The sequence below is a fragment of the Merops nubicus genome, unplaced genomic scaffold, assembly GCF_000691845.1.
Source record: "Merops nubicus isolate BGI_N331 unplaced genomic scaffold, ASM69184v1 scaffold14902, whole genome shotgun sequence".
Lineage (NCBI taxonomy): Eukaryota > Metazoa > Chordata > Aves > Coraciiformes > Meropidae > Merops > Merops nubicus.
This window is the reverse complement of record NW_008595718.1, coordinates 1-19515: the sequence shown is the minus strand read 5'-3', so window position 1 is coordinate 19515 and position 19515 is coordinate 1. Positions and strand designations below refer to the sequence as shown.

General features: G+C 44.6%; 1 protein-coding gene across 1 annotated transcript; it reads left to right on the top strand.

Moving 5' to 3' along the window:
• Positions 1–326: 326 nt before the first annotated feature.
• Positions 327–18877, top strand: LOC103768995 (mothers against decapentaplegic homolog 1; the record flags this gene model as incomplete). Its single annotated transcript, XM_008936162.1, has 4 exons — positions 327–726; positions 12413–12670; positions 14803–14919; positions 18656–18877. Coding segments are annotated over exons 1-4 (997 nt in total), but the record flags the coding sequence as incomplete, so codon positions are not given.
• Positions 18878–19515: the final 638 nt, after the last annotated feature.

Sequence of the window (19515 nt, the reverse complement as noted above, 5' to 3'; positions counted from 1 at the left end):
CTTGTGGGTTGTGGGGTATGTTCTTAATTGCTCTATGGTAATTTAAAAGGTAAAATCCTTTTTTTTTTTAAATTTATTTTTTTTTCCTCTTTCTCCCTGTGATATTCTTCTGCAGGTTCTTGGCTGGAAGTGTTTAGAATAATGAGGAGGCCGCATCTGACAAGGGGGGATGTCAGCACTGCCTTCCTGGGACTGGAGGACTGAAAAGGAGAAAGGGCCAGAATTCTTTGGTCCAGGCTGCTTTTGACTACTGAGACAACCTGCTGTTCCCTGGGGGGTGGTGGAAGAACAGGACGTTCTCTCCCCGTCGGTTCTGTGGTGTCACCATGAACGTGACGAGTTTATTCTCCTTCACCAGCCCAGCAGTGAAGAGGCTGCTGGGATGGAAGCAGGGGGACGAAGAAGAAAAATGGGCAGAGAAAGCTGTCGATGCCTTAGTAAAAAAACTGAAGAAGAAAAAAGGTGCTATGGAGGAGCTGGAAAAAGCCTTGAGCTGCCCCGGGCAGCCCAGCAACTGCGTCACGATCCCTCGCTCCTTGGACGGCAGGCTGCAGGTGTCCCACAGGAAGGGGCTGCCCCACGTCATCTACTGCCGCGTGTGGCGCTGGCCAGACCTGCAGAGCCACCACGAGCTGAAGCCCCTGGAGTGCTGTGAGTTCCCCTTTGGCTCCAAGCAGAAGGAAGTGTGCATCAACCCCTACCACTACAAGCGGGTGGAGAGTCCCGGTGGGTTCTTCCTTGTTTGTACCTTTACACCTTGTGTGAACGATGCAAAGCGTGGCAGTTCATCGCCTGACTTGCCAGCTTAAACAAGCAAAAGTGGCTGTTTGCCCATGTCAGAGCTTTCCTCTGTGTTTCTCTGCATGTAGGCACTAATTAGCAGTTCTGCCTCTTGCACAGGGCCAATGCTTCACTTGTGTAAACGTTTTATCACTCTCCAGAGGCATAAGCTCAGTCTCACCTGCTCTCACCTGCCTTTGTTGGTGACCACTATCCCTCAACTCATTATTTTTCTTTTAACTGAATGGTGCAGATGAGTGAATCTGTATGAAACATTGCAAATGTAAAGGATTACTGCAGTCTGCACAAGAAAACCAGTCTGGCATACTGTGTTGGAGATATTCTTACTTAGAGATGATTATTTCACTTCCATCACTCCTGTTTGTTCACCCCCCAGAAGTTAACATTGTCATTTAGGATCTTCCACAGTTCTTGCCTTTTGAAAAGACTGATTTTTAAACAGCAGAATAGAATCTCCTCAATTTAAACCTTCAATAGCCATGGTTGGTTGTCTGTGAAGTTTTACTGTCAGTTGCTCTCTAAGCACAGTTTGCTTACCTACTTTTTCTTTTTTTAAGGTGCAATCCATTCTCTCTGTCTCCTCCTCTCAACCAAACCTCTTTTTGCTCCATCTGTGCTTAATTTTAATTATGCAACTTTTATCTTAGCCCCTGGAAGTATTCCCTGATGATCAATGTCCTTGGACACATCTACAGTAGGCTTCAGGTTTTACAGGGCCATCTGCAGAAACACCCTGCAGGCGTGGGAGGACTTCCCTGGTTTAAATTTGGAAAGTCCAACTGTGTTAGGCATTTCATAAACTGTGAAGCTGCCTCTGCAGAGTGGCTCACACACCTTAAGAACTACAGTGGGAATAAGACTATTGCAAGGTTGTTTCCCTCTGGATGGAAATTTCATTTGTCTTGCATCTGCAACACTTAGTGCATATTTAGATGTTAAATATTTCCCTTTGGTGTGTTAGTATTAACCTGGAAATCATGTGAATAGCAGAGGTAATACCCATAATGTATTTATTTATGCAGCATAAGCTTGAACAAAGGAACTCAGCACTGGAAAAACAATTCATAAAAAAATTAAAAATTAAAAAGAAAGTTAACATTCTTAACTTAAAACCATGTTAAGCAGAAATGGGATAGTAAAATAGTTGTCCTTGTCCTGCTAGGTGTCTGCATATGTGTGCTAGTTGCTTGCATTCATTATTCCAAAACACTGAAAATTAAGATTCCTGAAAGACATCTATTCCTGCCAGATTGAGCAACAGTTGGGCTCTTGCTGTTACTGTAATGTCAAGTGACATGTTCTGACTCATTTTGCTTTAATCTTGGACACAATTACTGAGTTTGAGAACGTTCTCATTTGGACCATTTATACCATATTTAAAAATAGGTATTTGTAAATGCCCTGCCACTTCAATGAGATACAGGAGATAAAAATAGAGTAAAGCTTTCAAAAGGTGTCTTAAGTAGTTTAAGTGGTTGGGGTTTAGGTGTTAAGTCACCTTATGAATTTTATATTTGGGAAATGGAGCAAAAATTTATTAACTGTAAGCCTGAATTCTGCATTACTTGTTAATTGGTTTTGGATGAGATAAAAATCTCTACATTCATGTAGCTACAGAATTTTTGTTGGAGAAAAACCCAGAATAGTAACTTAATCAAGTTGGAGGTGGTAGAAATAAAACGCTTCCCTTTTTGCCCAGAGAATACCCTTCTTGAGAAAAAAACTAGGTATTTTTGGTCAACTGCCTAACCTGGGCAGTTTTCTTGTGAGCACTGGGGCTGTAGTCAGTTTGACTCCTGTTTGGCTTGGAGAGCTGTGCTCCATAAATTACAACTTCTTTTTTTTCCTCTCCCTTCCTTGTTCTTGCTGTCCTCCAAGCGTTGCCTTTATCTTCATTTCCTGACAGTCACTCCCAAATTCTGCTAACCCTTTTTCCCTGTTTTGCCAGGACATTAAACCCACCATTATTGCTGCATTAAGTGCTTATTCTCTGAGATTAATGGCTAGTGGGAATTCACATGTGAGTCAGTGTTTCCAGCAGTATGGACTCGAGCAGATCTAAGGATTGGTGTTTCCATGGCTGTCATCACAGCCAGGAGGGTTAAAATGTACTTTCTTTTGACAAAATGATGAAGCTCAGGTTGTGTATGAGGCACATTTTGTCTCCAAAGTATGTCTTGAAATTCTAGCTCTGCTTAACAACGTGGTCTGTGCTTAACTTTGTGCCAAGCTGAAGCCTGTGGTCTGTGTATGGGGTGGCATCTATACGTTCAGTCTTCTGCTGGTGGTTGTGTGATCTGTTTGTGTTCACTTTTGAGGAATGGATTAGCAGTATGTTCTCAAATACATGAAATCTTTGTGTTGGGAGATTAGTGCGGAGATTAGTGTTGTGGCTGCATCTCAGTTTTCGTGGTGCCAGGGGGATGCATGGATTTTCTGCCTTGGTAGGTTGCTCCATCCTTGCTGTTTAGCTCGAGGAGATGAGCTTGGAAGACGTGAGGATTGGCACGCTGTGGTGTCTGCCAGTGACAAAGCTACACCTGAACCCAAACGAGATTTTTCTGTTAGCCTGGCTAGACAGGAGCTGCTTGTAAACATTGGAAAGGAGGCAGAAGACTCATCAGCCAACAGGCAGCCTCCCAGGAGTCCCTGAGTGCAGGCTGAGCTGCTGCCCCTGCACAAGGAGGGCAGCGTGGCGTGTGTCGTGGTGGTTCCACGGTGATGGTACCTGGAGGCAGCTGACCCAGAGGCTCTGTGCAGGCATGGGTGCTAGCCAACCCCACGGCGAGTCCACCACGGACACTGAACAGACAAAAAGGACTTCTTGGCAGGGTTATCTTGGCAGGCTCAGTGTCCTTGGCTCGTGTGCTGCAGTCAGAGGGGGGCAAGGCAGCGTGGAGGCGAGGAAGGGTGGCCTTCCTGTGCTCAGCCTGGTGTCAGCAAGCTGGCCCCCAGGAGAGGAGAGCTGATCCGTGGTGGGGTGAGCTCCTGCTCGCCGTGTTGTGCCAGCACAGCTGTCTGCATGGCCTCCTGCTGACACACATCAGGCATTTCTTCCCCCCTCCCCTGCTGTGTTATCTTCCAGCCTGATCAGAGCAGCCCCGGGATCACCGCTGGCTACGGAACATCTGTACCAACACAGCCCTGCAGCCAGCATGTGGGAAGGAGTGGAGGTGGGGGGAAAGGAGAAAGCAGAGGCTGTTTTGTTGCTGGGGATGGGAATCCAACCTTGGCCTCAGCTGCCAGGAGGAAATATCTGCTTGGGATGTGTTACAGTAGCTCACTGCTGTCGCCTGGTACCTCTGTTGTGTGCAGAGTTATTCCTGGTGCAGGGTATTGTCAAATGCTCATGTCAGATTTCTCCCTTGGCAAGGCAAGGCAAAGCTTTTAATTAAGGAGAGCAGGGTCTCAATTTGATGCCTTTTAAAAACTGGCACGCTCAGCTGAGCTGGTGTGCTCACTTGGCTGAATCTGCTTTTTCTCCTCAGTGTTATTTTTTTGGTTTAGAGCTATCAGAAAATCAGGCTCCTACCTGGTGTGGGACTATCCTTAAGTGTGATCAAGACTTGAGAACTAATGAGGTGTAGTCTGTACGTAGGGGCTGTGAGGAAAAAGTGAGCACAACGTCCCTCATCTCTCTGAAAATGCCACAAATGACCTTTCAGGTTTTGCTGGAGAATGTGTGAAATGACATCTGGGAGTCCCTCCTGAGATACTTCCCTCCCTTCTTTTATTCCTTTGATTTCTGTGGAGATACAGCCTCTGTTTCTTGCCTCTGTTCCTCAGTGGTGTCAATGGGATCAGGTGGAAGGTGTCATCCAGAATTTATGGGAAAATAAATTGTTTTTTTATATCTGGATCCCATTTGCTGTAACAGCAAAACAAAATGAATTGGGATAGGGAGCAGGGAGGATGAAAAGCTGCTTAAATTGACACTGCTATTAAAATAATAATTATAATCACACCTCTAATGTTGCTTGAGGGGAGGAGGTTTAGTTCTTTTGCCTCAGCTAAAGGGAAGGAAGGAAGATGAAGAAACAATATTTCATTTTCTTAAAGCCCTAGTGAACGCTCATTCTCATTTCCATCTACTGCAGAATTGTGGTAGTTTGCCTCTGCTAAGCAGCCCTGCTCATCAGCCTGCTAGGTTAAGAAGGATTTGAGTTTGTAGTATGTTCCAAAGGAGGCAAAAGAATTAAATCCTCACGTGTGAAAGTGGTTGAAGGTGCATGAAGAGTTTCCATGAACGGCTGCCCCTGACCCACAGGTGAATCCTGGCTCCTGAGAGTGTCCTGGATCTGCTGACACCTCCTCAAGGGCCAGGCTTGGGAGAGACCTGGTTGTCTTCATTGGTCTCAGTGAGCTTAAGCCTGCCTTGGGAAATGCAGTTGTTAACCTTTTGATATTAATTCCTGGTGGTGCTCACTGATGCTCTGCTGCTCCTGAAGCCTGCAGTGCCAGGGGTACTGAAACCAGTCAGTCCAGAAGCAGCCAATCTGTCCTCTGAGATAATCCAGTTGCATGAAGCAGCCCTTTAGCACAGCCTCTCAAAGGCAGAACATAGCTACACTGCTTCAAGTTTTCTGCAATTACCAAGAAAGTGTAAAAAATCCCAAAGGCTGGATGATTCTCCTCTGTGAAGCTTCTCTTGCTCTCCATCAATGGGCTTCTCAAAGCTGATGTCACCCAAGTCAGGATGTGAGCAGTAGTGGCTTTTTCATGATGTGCACAAATACACTCTCAAAACAGTTGAATTTTCAATCCTGCCTCAAGATTGTGATGTTCCTTTCCATTTTAACCAGGAATTCAAAGTGGGTGTCAGCTCCAGCAAGCTTGTTTTTGGCAAGAAATGCTATACCTAAGTGTATAGCTGCTTTTTGCCACAAAACCAGGCCATGCCCCCAGGCTCTGAGGAGAGTGTGGGTGTGTTGTGATGTTTTTGCTCCCAGCATGGACTCCTTGCCTATGACTTTAACCTGATTGTTTTCACATTTCTCTTTGATCTCCTCTGCTGTCTGCTCTAAGTGATCCTACGTAAGGCTGCACACCTACCCCAGGCACCAGGGGTGCAGAAAGAAACCTGAAATGTTAGAAATCCTGGATAAGGCAGATTTAGACTCATGCAGTCCTGGAAGTAAATGCTCCTTGAATGTACAGTGCTGCAGCTCTGGTCCTCCAGGGAAGAAGAAGGTTATAAGTGGTTAGACCAAGAGGAAAGGGTCTCAAGTTGCACAATGGGAGGGGGAGATTTAGGTTGGATGTTAGGAAAAACTAATTCACCAAAAAGAGTTGTCAAGCACTGGAACAGGCTGCCCAGGGAGGTGGTGGAGTCACCATCCCTGGAGGTGTAGGATGTGGTGCTTAGGGACACAGTTTAGCACTGGACTTGGTAGTATAAGGTTAATGGTGGGACTTTATGATCTGAAAAGTCTCTTCCAACTGAAAATCCCATGATTCTGTGATCTTTACAAAGCCATCAGGGTGTGCTGCCCCCGTGCTTGCCCCCTGATGCAGCCTCTTGTGGCAGGTCTGCTGTCAGATCACTGCTGCTGCTTTTGGCAGGCGACAGGGTTCAAACGCAGCTCCTGGAACTGTCAGGCTGGGAGGTGCTGTGAGCCTGTCCAGATCACATTGGGGGCCAGGAGAGGAAAAGTTGGGGGTGGTAAGCCCCTTTTGGGGTCCTGGGGCTTGCTTGGTGGCTCTGACACCCCAGCAGCTGGGAGGATGGAGCTTTCAGCCAGATGGAAGAGCTTGGATGGTCCAGGCTGGAGGCAACCCAGCAAAGCAGCTGCTGGCACAAGTCCCACAGCAGCAGGCGTGGTGGAGGATAGTGCTGGCCTGGGAGGGAGGAGGACAAGGGCTGGGGGAGTGAAGGCAAAAGGGAGATGTGAAGGAGGGGAAAACTGCAGTGTCCCTTTGGAATATAGAGACCCAGCTCTGCAGCAGGATTCCTGCACCCCTGCAGGCTAGAAGTGAGGGAGCAGAGTGTCCTTGCTGAGAAGTTTTTGCTGTGCTGCTGCTGTTGGGCGTAGCATTCAAAATAGCATGCCACAACAGGTGGGTACCATTATGGGATGGCTCCCCAAAATAGCAAGCAACTGTCAGTTGGCTTGGCAAGTAGCATAAAACTCTCTTCGTTTCAGTTTTGCACAATTGGCTTCTAAAATTCCCCACCAGAACCAACAGAGGGGAGAGGGATTGAAGAAGGGAGGCAGCCAGGAGAGGGTGGTCTGAAAAGAGTTTTCCTTGTCTAACCTTGCCACATGGCAGAAAAACAAGCTGCAATAAAGGGATTGAAGTTGTCAAGAAGGAGATGTTGCTGTCTTCTTGTTTTTCTTTTTTACTTTCTTTAAAATGAACCAGATTCAGATGTTTTTTCTGACTTTAAAAGGCTTCCAAGTTTTCCCTTACTCAGGAGGATGGTGACCGTGGCTTTCGTACAGTTAATTTGAACTCTGCTCTGTGTAAATGTCTGAGTTAATAAACACTATCACGCTGCAACTTCCTCTTGGATCAGGGCTGCTTCTCTCCCCAAATCTCCTTACAAGAACTCCTTCGCTAATGTGCATATGATTAGTAATAAATTCTGAAATTGGCCTGGACAAATGTCAGTTTAATCAAAATGTTCCCTTATCAGCGTATCCGCAAATAAAATCTAACCTTATCTGAATATTGTAATGCAGGAAATGTACTCGTGTGACTTGCCCAGTGCTTTCAGACCAGATGTTTGATGTAAAAGTGAAGCCAGTAAAGCAAGTCTTCAGCTTTAGCTATGTAAAAACGACAAATCAAGCTGTGGGGTCTACTGAAGCTGCAAAACACAGTGAAGAGTTGAGAGAACAAGACAGCTTTCAGCATTCTGCTGGGACAGAAAGCCTGGCGTGTTTGTCTGCCTGTTGCCCAAAAGAGTCTGCTGAATTATTGGGCTTTTTCACTTGCAATTACCAGAACAGCAGCAGTCTCAAAGGCTGGCATTTCTGCTTTGGAAAAAACCTAAAGCAGAGCCAGGCTGCAACAGCCCGTGGCACAGCCTTCAGCCCAGTGGTGCTGGAACAACATGAAGTGCCTAGATCCCCAGAGATTGCTTTTGCCACAACACTATTAATTTATTTTTTTCTCTTTTCAACCAAGGGTGAACTCTATCCAAAGTGTAGGCATCTAAGTGTCTTTATGTGAGAACTTGTCCTCTGGTCAAAGAACATTCAGTTTTGCCAGGTCTTGTTTTAGGCAAGCAGGGAAAACCTAATGCCATTAGAACTTTCCTTTCTACTTGGTGTTTTGTTGTTTACAAGAGAGATCTTGGCAAGAGCTTTCAGGCAGCATGTTTCAGTGGCTCCCTGGTGCTACAGGCAGCAAGCAGAGCTCAGCACCTTCAGCTGAGCAAACGCTGGTACCTGCTCTGTGCCCACCATGGCACCAGGATGCCACAGCCAACTTCAGCTGTGGTGGCCTCACAGGCAGGAAAGTAAGCTGAGAGTCTTCACTGGGCTTGAAATTTGTTTAACAGTACTACTGTGGGTTGGTTTTTTGTTGTTGTTGTTTTGTTTTCTCCTTACTCTGAAATTTTTCTTAACTGTGGGTTGTTTTTTTTTGTTGTTGTTGTTTTGTGTTCTCCTTACTCTGAAATTTTTCTTGCAGTTTTGCCTTTGCAGGATTTTCTCTCTAGAGCCTGGAAGTTCCTCCTCCCACCTGGTGTTTTCATACCCATTTCCAGCTAGCACAAGGTGGTGTGTGAGGATTTCCCTCCTTCCCAGCCCATGGTTCTGTTGTTTTTTTTTTTCTAGAAAAACACGAGTGGCTTTGCATAAATTCATATGAAAATACAGCTGTGTGGTGCTTGGAAATTAAAGTGTACTGCCTAATGATAGTGCCTTCAGGTCCTCATTAGGACTGAGGGCCCTGTTGTGGTACAGGCCTGGACAAAACCTTCTACAGAACAGATGTTGACCAAGTCATCATGATTTTTAAGAGCAGAATTGCTCATCTTTTTATTTTTAAGTTTTGTTTTATAAAGCTCACAGAAAAATTAGGATCTGCTTTGGCAAGTGGAGATGATCCAAGTCTGCCTTCTGCTGTGTGGCTCCTTGTTATACTTCATTACTTGGTCTTTCAACTTCCAGACATGGAAATAGAGATACTTACCTGAATCTTCATGTAACCTGCAAAGAAGGGGGGGGAAAAACTGACCCCTTGAGGGAAACTAGCTGTCATCTGGGCTTGTATAAGATAGCCAAAACCCATCTGGATAGAAGATATGCTACTTTGAAAGCACAGCAGGGCTTTTGGCTTGGATTAATGGCTTTTTTTTTTAATAGAGAAACTTTGAAAAAAGAAGTTATAGTCATAAATTGAAGACTTTCTATGTTTGCTAAAATCATTACCTCGTAACCTGCAAAGAGGGGGGGGAAAAACTGACCCCTTGAGGGAAACTAGCTGTCATCTGGGCTTGTGTAAGATAGCCAAAACCCATCTGGATAGAAGATATGCTACTTTGAAAGCACAGCAGGGCTTTTGGCTTGGATTAGTGGCTTTTTTTAATAGACAAACTTTGAAGAAAAAAGTTAGAGTCATAAATTGAAGACTTTCTATGTTTGCTAAAATCATTACCTCAGGAATGTGAAAAGAGAACAAAAAAGAAACCCCAGAAAAAGCCCTTCACTGTGGGACAGCACACCTGTTGGTTTTCTGGAGAGCAGGCTGACGTGCCGGAGATACAAAGAGCAGAGATCAGTAGCTGTCTTCAAAGGCCACCCTTACATTTTCATAAAAGCATTTCTGTCTTGGTGTGGTTGGTTGGAACATTTATCTCAACAGCCTGGTCGTCTTTGGTCTATCTTCTATTTTTTTTTAGCATTCTTGGTTCTTAGATGAAATAGCCCCGTGGGTGCGATTGCCCTGGAGCTGTAATTTCTTTGATACAGCTCCACTTGTTTGGTGCTGGTGTACTCTGGCTGTTATTTGCATGGTAAAAACAAGCTGCCCAATTCCCAGGCTGTCTTGACAGACACTCTTCTTACCTGCAGTTCTACCAACATACCCAGCCTGCCTTCCAGGGGGTTGATCTCCCTGTAGCATTGCTGCTAGTAGTCGACTGTGAACTCTCAGTTCTAGGTCCCCTTTGACACAAAATCTTGGAGCAAAGTTTAGCCACAATAGAGCACATAAAACCTTCTAATCTGGTGTTTGAGAGAGTACAAAAATCAAGCTGTTGGGTGGCTTTTGATTCTACTCTATTAACTGGTGTTAACCATTTTAACGAGGTTGAATTTACAGATCTCTTGCAGTAGCTTTTTAAGACAACAGGTTATTTAATAACCTGTTTCCTTTAAATATGTGTGTCCCTACTGAATAGAAACAATGATAATTATGGGGTTTTTTTTTGTATCTGTGCCCCCTTCTGCTGAAGGAGGTAAAGGAAGGAAGGAATTCTGCCTGCAAGCTGCTGGAGCAGTGTCCTGTGGAGATCTGCACAGCAAAGATGTGCCCTGCTTCATTATTTTATAGCAACAGGTGTGCTGGCTTAGCACAGAATAACTCCCTCCTGCCTTCCCCCTTCAATTATACCTCTTCCTGGTGCTGGCAGCTGCAGCAGAGATCAGCCTTCCCCCCTGCTCTGCTGAGACTCAGTCATTTGTTATTCCATATGGTTGAGGTCTGCAGCCTGACCAGAAGCTCAGCCCCGCGCACGGGGGCCAGGGGAGCAAGAAGGGTGTGCATCCCCCTCCAGGTTTTGATCTCCTGGCATCCTTCCATGCTTACAAAGGGCCCCGTCCCAGCTCACATCTTCACTCCTGAGTGAACAGCATCCAGATTAACTCCTCTGTGACCAGTAGGAGCAGCCAGCCTGGAAAAAAAAAGCCTGTGAGCTGCAGAGAGCTCGTGGGGTTATGGCAGGGAGTGACTGTCTTGGAGCTGGACTGATTGGAGTGCTGGAGTCTCTGTGCTGCCTGCCGAGGCCTTTCAGGGCTTCCCCTCCTCATCTGAGGTTGGATGTATGCAGGGAGGATATGAATTAGGGGCAGCATTCAAAGTAAATTCTGCAGTGATATCTTGGAGACTATTTGTGCTGTATCACTGCCAGTTGTATTCTTTTTTTTCCCCCCTTTTTCTATGTGTATTTTGAAAGTTGGCATTCAAGGTTGAAGGAAGTTGGCATTTAATCGTTCAAGGTTGAAGTAAGTTGAATAAAAAGTCTAGGTTTAGTATGAAAAAGAGCTGGGAAGAGGAGACTTGGAGGCCTTCTGACTTCACCAGTGGTTCTGCCCAGCACGAGAGAGCATGTATATACCTTGGAAAAATCTGGTAATTAGAGAAAACATAGAGAAAATATCCTGTTCTGCTATTTTAAAATGCTATAAATCGTGTGGCTTCCTGCGACCTCATGCGTGTCATTGTTTAGTGTGAGGTAGAGGATGGGAAAAGGAGGTAATGGACTTTCTGCACAAATTAACTTCAGAAAAGTTAATGGTTTGACCTTCATCCATAGGAAGGGAAGAGATAGGAAAGCTTGTTTTAACGCCTGGAAAAGTAAGGATCATAAAGACAGGAAAGGGAAAATACTTCTTAACACATGATCTCATTGTTACTTTTTTCACTGGTAATTTATTAGCCCAGCAAAAGTTGACTATGACAAATAGTGCTTGACCTCACTGCAAGCTTAATTCTGAGAGATCCTAATATTCAGAGTGATTGGTTTTGACATTTGCCATGTTGTGAATGAAAGGATTTGTGATGTCCACTAAAAAACAAGTTACTCCCCAATCTCTATAACAAGTCTAGCTTTTAATCCATTGAGTAGCTTGGACTTTGCTGTAAGGTGTTCAGAGATAGAAGCTGAGGCACTGGAAAAAAAGAGCTGATTATTTTATCTTAGTGTATCAGGTATCATGTTCATATTCCCAGAGCAAAAGGGACCTTTGTTTCCCCACTGGTGAGGAGGCCTGGAGAGTGTGGTGAACCCAGTAGTTCCTGATGTGTTTCTCTGATCTCATAGCAGCATGTAGTTGGAGCTCAACTGCTGCTCAGTTGGGTTTTTAAACTACATAATTTTGTTCAAATTGCACATTTTGTAAACTGACTTGAAGAGTTAATGTCTGTTTTAATACTGACTTGTAAGAACATAGTCCAGGTTAAAAATAAAATTACAGCTGTTGGGACCAGGCTGAGTTCAAGGCCTGTTAGTATTGTCTTCAGCAAGAAAACCTGTCCTGATTAGCAAGGTTTTGGGTTAGAGGCCATTGGGTGATCAGCAGGATCACAAGTGCAGCAAAACAAACTGCACCTCAGCATGGTGACGTGCTTACTTCCCAGCATCTGTTTGTGGGACTAAAGCTAAAATGCAGAACTGTGGTTGGGTTTTGGCTCTTCTTCAGTGGCCCTGTGTGAAAACAAGCTCCCATCTGGCCAAGCAGGTAGGTAGCAGGGTTGCTGTGGAGTAACCGGATACAAGGAGAAGAGTTCTTGCTTAGACATGTGCTCCTAGATTTGACTACCTTGGGTTTAAGACAGATGTGCCTGTGCCCCAGGGGAGGAAGAATGTGTTGTGCATGTTTGTTTGTCTTTCCCAGTCCCTCAGGAGGGAGTCTCTAACGCTGTGGCTTCTCCCTTGCAGTCCTGCCCCCCGTGCTGGTGCCGCGGCACAGCGAGTACAACCCCCAGCACAGCCTCCTGGCCCAGTTCCGCAACCTGGGGCAGAACGAGCCCCACATGCCCCACAACGCCACCTTCCCGGACTCCTTCCAGCAGCCCAGCAGCCACCCCTTCCCCCACTCGCCCAACAGCAGCTACCCAAACTCGCCTGGGAGCAGCAGCAGCACCTACCCCCACTCTCCAGCCAGCTCGGACCCGGGGAGTCCTTTCCAGATGCCAGGTACGGTCAACTTGGATTCCCCTTCAGGAGGAAGGAGGTGGTTGGACATCACTGGTGTCAGGGGGGTTTTTTTCACTTAGTAATGCCAAATTATCAGCCAAGGCTTGTGTGCAAGCTGATGTCATGCAAGTGATGATGTAATTTCAAGAAACAAATGTACTTTAACTGAAAAAAAAACCCAACAGTTCCTTAAGGCCCTGAAAAGAAATCCTCAGGCTGCTTTCTGTCCTAAAATGAAAAAAAGGTTTTCTAAAAAAAATGGAAAAACAACCTTTGTTAACCAATGTCTGTAGAAAATCCTGTCAAGTCTTTTTTTTGGTCTTGAGGTGTGGATGGATAAAAATACTGCAGAAGCAGTCTGGGACAGATTTCTTGATCTGAATGCCAGGAGGAGGGCTCCATACGGATGTTTACTGGGGTCCTGTTTGTGTGTTTTCTTGGGGGGCTGAGGGAGGGCATGTGTAACCAAAGTGGCAGACTGAAAATCTGTTTTCTATTACATGAGATGAACATCTGTAGATTTCTGCTGCTGATAGTTTTCTCTTTACATTTTTTTTCTCATGTGAGTGAAGACTACTGAATTTGCAGAGGCAGGAAGGAAAGAGTTTGTATTGGCTTTTCTAAAAACATGTGAGAAGTTGCCACAAACTCAGCGGCCTTTCCTTCTTTTTATTTTGTGTTTTATTTTAGTTTGGTTTTGTTTTAAATATGATTTGTGTGGCTGGGGCTCTTCCAGCAGAGATAAAGGCTTCTTGAACAAGGTCTTCCTGAACGCTGACTTAGGGAAGTCCACTCGATATTTGAGGGTCTGTTCTGTCCACGTGCCTGTAAAGCAGCAGCTGCAATGAAGGAATTGAGTAGAGGAGAGGTCAGGAGACTGATGTCCTTGATGCTCAGCTCTGGAGAGCTGCCCACTTGGCACTCGTGGAGAAAGAGGCTGACTTTTGGAAAATAAAAAGGGAAAAAAAAAAAGAGCAAAGTGGTTATCCAGAGATCTTGAAAACTTCCCAGGCTGGATACTTTGGTGCCTGTGGCCTTACAGTCTTATTGCCCTGCCTGTGCAGCAGAAACATCATGTTTGCACACACACCAGCATTTAAGGCTTAGTAAAACACCAGACCTGAACTCCAGTGCAGGCTGCTGAGCTTTCAGTGCAGTCCTGTTGTCATCTCTCTCTCTGCTGCTCTCTTGCCCGACTGAGGTTATCCAAGTAAAGGAATTAGCAAGGTACCTGCCAGAATTAGATATAAAGCTCTCAACAGAATATTTTCTAAACAATAAGCAGATAATAGTTTTCATTAATTTATGTTTGCTTTAAAAAACCAAACACACAGAGCACAACAAAACCCCTAAAATAACCCAACCAAACAAAAAACCCAAAACTCACCAGTGGCATGATTCTCCTGCCTTTTGTTAGTGCTAATTTGGCTTTCAGAGTCTTGGAAACCCCTCTGATTATTTGCTGTGGTGGTTTGCAGTCCATGCTCTCAGTAATGGAAGTAAATATGGGGCAAGCAGCAGCCATGGTCCCTGGAGATTGTACAGTGGCTTTTTAATCCCAGTTTTTACAGGGATCAGACGAGGGTTTCTCTCCTCTGCCTGTACCTCTGTGCAGTTGATTTAGAGGAGTGTGTCCTCTGTGTTGGGAATATTGACTTGAGCAGCTTCCTGCAGCTTCTAAGAGCAGTCAGGTCCTGGATATATCTGGGATGTTTGTGTTCTTTGATAGAATCACGTTGGGAATGGAAAGTTTGAACTGAAAGTTTTCTGCTCCAGCTTCCCTTCTCATTTACCACGTTCAGTATCTCCTGGCCTTGTCCTGAGACCTCTCTGTGCCTAGATGACACTTTCAACCTGCAAAAATCGTGGGCTGGAAACATAGCTGGGCTTTTGTTTGTGGCTTGATGAGGGGGAAGTGACTTGTTTTTCTTGCAGTTGTGGTTCATATGCCCAGTAATTCTTTGCTTTCCTGATTCAAGGTCTGTGATTGCTTTCTCAGATTGCTGGTGGGTGGAAGTTTATAGCTGAGTCAGGCTGGAAGCCTTTCCAGGCTAAAGCTGGTTATGTGGGTATGTATATATACACTTTGAAGAGAGGAAAGGACTGTGTATCTCTGCCTTTTCTTTATTTAGCTGACACTCCTCCTCCTGCTTACCTGCCTCCGGAAGATGCGATGACACACGATACCTCCCAGCCCATGGACACCAACATGATGGCACCTGCCATGCCCCCTGACATACACAGAGGAGGTAAAACCACTCCTCCTTCTCCTCTGCTTTGCTTCTGATGAGTAAAGAACTTTCACAACTTGCTTTTAAGAACTGTATTTTAATTTCGGATGTAGGTTTGTTTATGGAAATCTTTAGCTGTGGAAGAGAAAAACAAACAGAAACAAAAACACAAAAAAAAACACCCCAACCAAACAACCCAGCCATGTAATTTTTTCTGTTGTTATGAGGGATGAAATCATAGAATCATAGAATGTTTTAGGCTGGAAGGAACCTTTGGAGGTCATCTGATCCATCCTCCCTGCACAAGCAGGGACACCTCTACCTAGGTCAGGTCACCCAGGGCCCTGTCAAGCCTGACCTACTAGTAGTAAATGTGTTTATGTAGGTATGGACCCACAGAACCTAGAAATAGTACATATGGAGAGAAAAACTTAAAAATGCAAATATTTAAGACACAAAGCTATCACACAACTCTTTAAAAATGTATAAAGAGTGGGGCTTATTGCTTTTTTACTCCCAGCCAACTCAATGGCCAAAATAATTTTATGGGGTTTTTTTGTCTGGAACTTCCACTAATCACCAAAGAGAGAATTCCTGTGACACTGAAATGAGACACGGGCAAGGAAAGGAATCTCTTTTCTTTCTTATGAAGTTAATGCTATATAAAGCCTACTGAACTGTGGGTGACAGTAGACAAGGCCAGGTACAGCTCTCCAGGCAGACTTGACCAGAGGATGGGTGCTCATGCTGTCAGTGAAGAAAATACCCAAAGACATTTTACATGGGCCACTGGAATATCTGTATTTTTGTCCTGTGAGACAATATGTGTCATGAAATTGTCTTTTCTTGTTATGGTTTTGTCCTGAATTTCAAACTTCATTCCTTAAAGAGTATGCTCTTCTTTAATAGTTTCCCTTCCTCCTGTTTTTAAGGGTGTTTGAGTTGAGGTGGCTGCTTTTTTTCATCATTTGTCTCGTTCCACTCTCTCTCCCCATTTTTATTGCTTCTTTGAGAAATAACCCCCTCAGAGAACACATGAGCTTACCCACTTGTGCCCCATGCCAAGGCAGAGCAGCAAGCTGGATGCTGTGCCAGAGTGATTATCAAGGTCCACGAGCACATGAACAATTTAACAGTTATTTGATTTCGATTTATTTATTTATTTCAAACGTGTTTTGTTGGCTAAGCTGAATGGCTGGTGTCAGGAAGGATATTTGTCCTCTCAAAACAGTTCAGGTAGATTTGTGCTAACCTGTTTACTCTCTGGGTGGAATGAGTTTTGCATGTGATAAACCCCAGCTTGCAGCATTTCCACTCCTTGCTGCTCTGGTACCCTCTGGGCGTGTGTATAGTCAAAGGACTTTTGTCAACGTTCAGTGCAGACCTTTGCATGTCTGTCCCCCTCACAAAATCCATGAGGAGTGTGGAATTCCTCTGTTACATGAGAGGTGATAAAGAGAAAAGGGTTTACATTTTTCTTCTTGCTTTTTAGCATGGATCCATTTAAAAAAAAAATTGTCTATTAGAAATTTCCCTTCCTAGTAGGTTCGTACAATGGATTTCCATTTCTGTCCTTTCATTAAAAAAAACAAACAAAAAAAAACCCTAAACCTTACTTCTGTGTGCTTTTGTCTTTATTAATTTGTATATGTGTGCTGCAACTGCACTATTAAAAAAAAAGAAAGTGCTGCAGAGTGTAGAATTGTTTTTAATGTGAACTTACTGCAGGGTTTTTGTTGCACACTTTTTGGAAGCATGTTCTGCGTGATGTTAGTCTTAAGAGGTTTGGTTTAACAAGCTGCATCCTGTCAATGGAGTTGGGTAATTTCCATTGTTGGCCCGTGCTGGGAATAGAGAGACTGAACGCACCTGCTCTGCATGACTTAAAGCCAATGTGAGGAAGTCAGTATGAAATCTGTGTGAGAGAGATATGATTCATTCTGCAGGAATGGCCAGCTGGCAAGATTTCTTCCTGACTTTGAGAACTGGGGCAAAGCTGCAGCTTTGATAATTGCTGGCATCTTCATGGGAATTGAAAGTAACCTCTTACTGATAATTAGCGACTGATCTTTTTAATTCTTTTTAAACTGTTTTCTTTTTGCAGTGACATGAAAGGGTAGAAAATGCTAGGGTATCAGGAAAGATCAGCTCATTTTTATCAGTGTTTTAAGCAAGGTATTGGTCAGCAGTAGACACTGTGCCCAGAAGTTTTGCAGAGTGGTGTGGGATGTGTTATCCTGCTTTTGATTATTTACCACCTTTTGTATCTGCTGCCCACTGCTGGTTTGGAAGGGACTTTTTAGTTTGGGGGTTGAATGTATCAGAAATGTATCATCATAGTGGTATGATCTGTGAAAAGAGGAAAATATCAATGCTGGTCTTAGATGACAGGTTTCAGTGAAGATTTGGGGCTGGGAGAAGGAACCCTCTGGCCAGAGAAACAAGTTTTCATTTTAGCTCTTTGACCTGCAGTTGGAGCTTTAATCTGGGAGGTGGGTATCTTAGCTTCAGGTCCAACTGTGCTAGGCTTAGCAGTGGGATAGTCTCCCATCTTTTAAAGGAAACCACTTGAAGCAACCTCCATCTATTTGGAGGCACTAGCCTCCTTCTGTTTGGAGGCAGTTCACTGATTTGTTTTAATAACTCTGTGTTTGGCACTTGAAAGCTCACACAGGGGGTGGAGGTGTCCAAGGAAGCTTTTGCTGTTGTTGGACACCCACTGGGAAACTCTTTTTGGTAAAGATCTTTTGGTATCACCTGGAGAAATTTAATTCCTCTGGACAGTCACAAGTTTTACCTCAAGACCTCCATGAGTTTCTTGAGCTTGATGAGTAGAAATTGTGCCCCAGGAATCTCCTGTCAGTGTTCTGCACAACTACCAGCTTCAGTCAGGAGCTGCTGAGGAGGAGCTTCTTGTTACCAGAGTCTGGAAAACCATGTTCTGAGAAATCCTGGCTGTTACTCCATAAGTAATGCTTTTGGTGATGAACAGCTGCAGATTTTGCATTTGGTAGGACTTGATGAATAAAAGCTTCTCATCAAATAATATCCAGTAGACAGATTTGTGTGAGTGGTGAATGGTAAAAGATGGATCTGCTGACTGTCTATTTAAAAGCTACCTTGATATACTTCTTGGTAGACAGAGATACATGTGATCTTTTGGGCAGTTGTGTGATGCTGTTTGTCCCTGTCACTGTACAACTTTGCAGGAAGCACAGAGGTGACTTGTAATCTGGTAGCTGGGTAAAATGAAGTAGAACTTAATTTACTAATTTGGAAGGAAAGATGAGGTGCATAGTGTGAAGTTTCTCTGCTGTCTGGGCCCACAGAAGATGCAGCAGCGATATTGGGAATTTATTAATTTGGAAGGAAAGCTGAGCTGCATAGTGTGAAGTTTCTCTGCTGTCTGGGCCCACACCATAGTGTGCTGTAGAAGATGCAGCAGGGATATTGGGGCACTGCTTGGTATGTCCCCAGGAGCTTCTTGCACTTTTCTGTTGATATCTAGTGCCAATCTTTATTTCATGTGAGTCTTGGGCAACTGAAGTTGAGGTGAAATTCTTTTATTGTATGTCTGTGGCTATGAGAAGTTCAGAAATAACTGAACAGTAGAAGAGCCTTCATTTAGGTGCAGTTGCTTATCTGGCTCATTTTTCAAGGACCTTGAGCCAAACCCTGCAGGTTTATGATTCTTCACACCCAGAGCCTGTATCCAGCAGTGTTAGGCTGTAACTTTTCCCTTGCTGATTCACAGATGTCCAGGCAGTGGCCTACGAAGAGCCGAAGCACTGGTGCTCCATTGTCTACTACGAGCTGAATAACCGCGTTGGGGAGGCCTTCCACGCCTCTTCCACCAGCATCCTGGTGGATGGCTTCACTGACCCCTCCAACAACAAGAACAGGTTTTGCCTGGGGCTGCTCTCCAACGTGAACCGCAACTCCACCATCGAGAACACCAGGCGGCACATCGGCAAAGGTCAGGGCTGGAGCCTTCCGGCCATTTAGGGGGTCTCAGAAGGGGGGAAAGTGTTTCCCTACTTGCCTCAAGAGTGGGTCTTCCCAAGGACCTGGGATAAGAGCTTGTAGTTGGTAAATATCTGATTTTCTGGCCTGTAAATGGCTTTCTGGCTTATAAGCAAAGTGTTCGTATGTGGTGTGTAGTTACAGGAAGCTTTTCCCCTTAATCCATTTTTAATTGCCTGAGGGCTGTCATAGTCTTAATTGGAACGAGAGCTCAGGGCAGTTCAACTAATGAAACGTCTTCATTTATCTTAACTATTGGTGTCTATGAAAATGCAGATTTTGCACCAGATTTTTAGCTAGCCTCCATTGCAATGGAGATTACTTTTCCTAATGTGTTCAGAGCAACAACCTGCTAGAACAGTTTTTCCAAATGCTTTTTTTCCACAGGCTGGTGGTTCTTTCAGTAGGAATTTTGTGCTTCTCTTCTAGAGCTGGGACAGTGTCCTGCAAAAGAGAAAAGCTTGTTTTATAGCTGCAGTAATACAGGCCTCTTTGCTGAGAAGTTGCCTGGAATGCAGGTGAAGGCAAAGCTGACGTTGCCCCCTTCAACGGGCCGTTCTTGCCAGACAAATTTTTTAGATGTTTATGTTG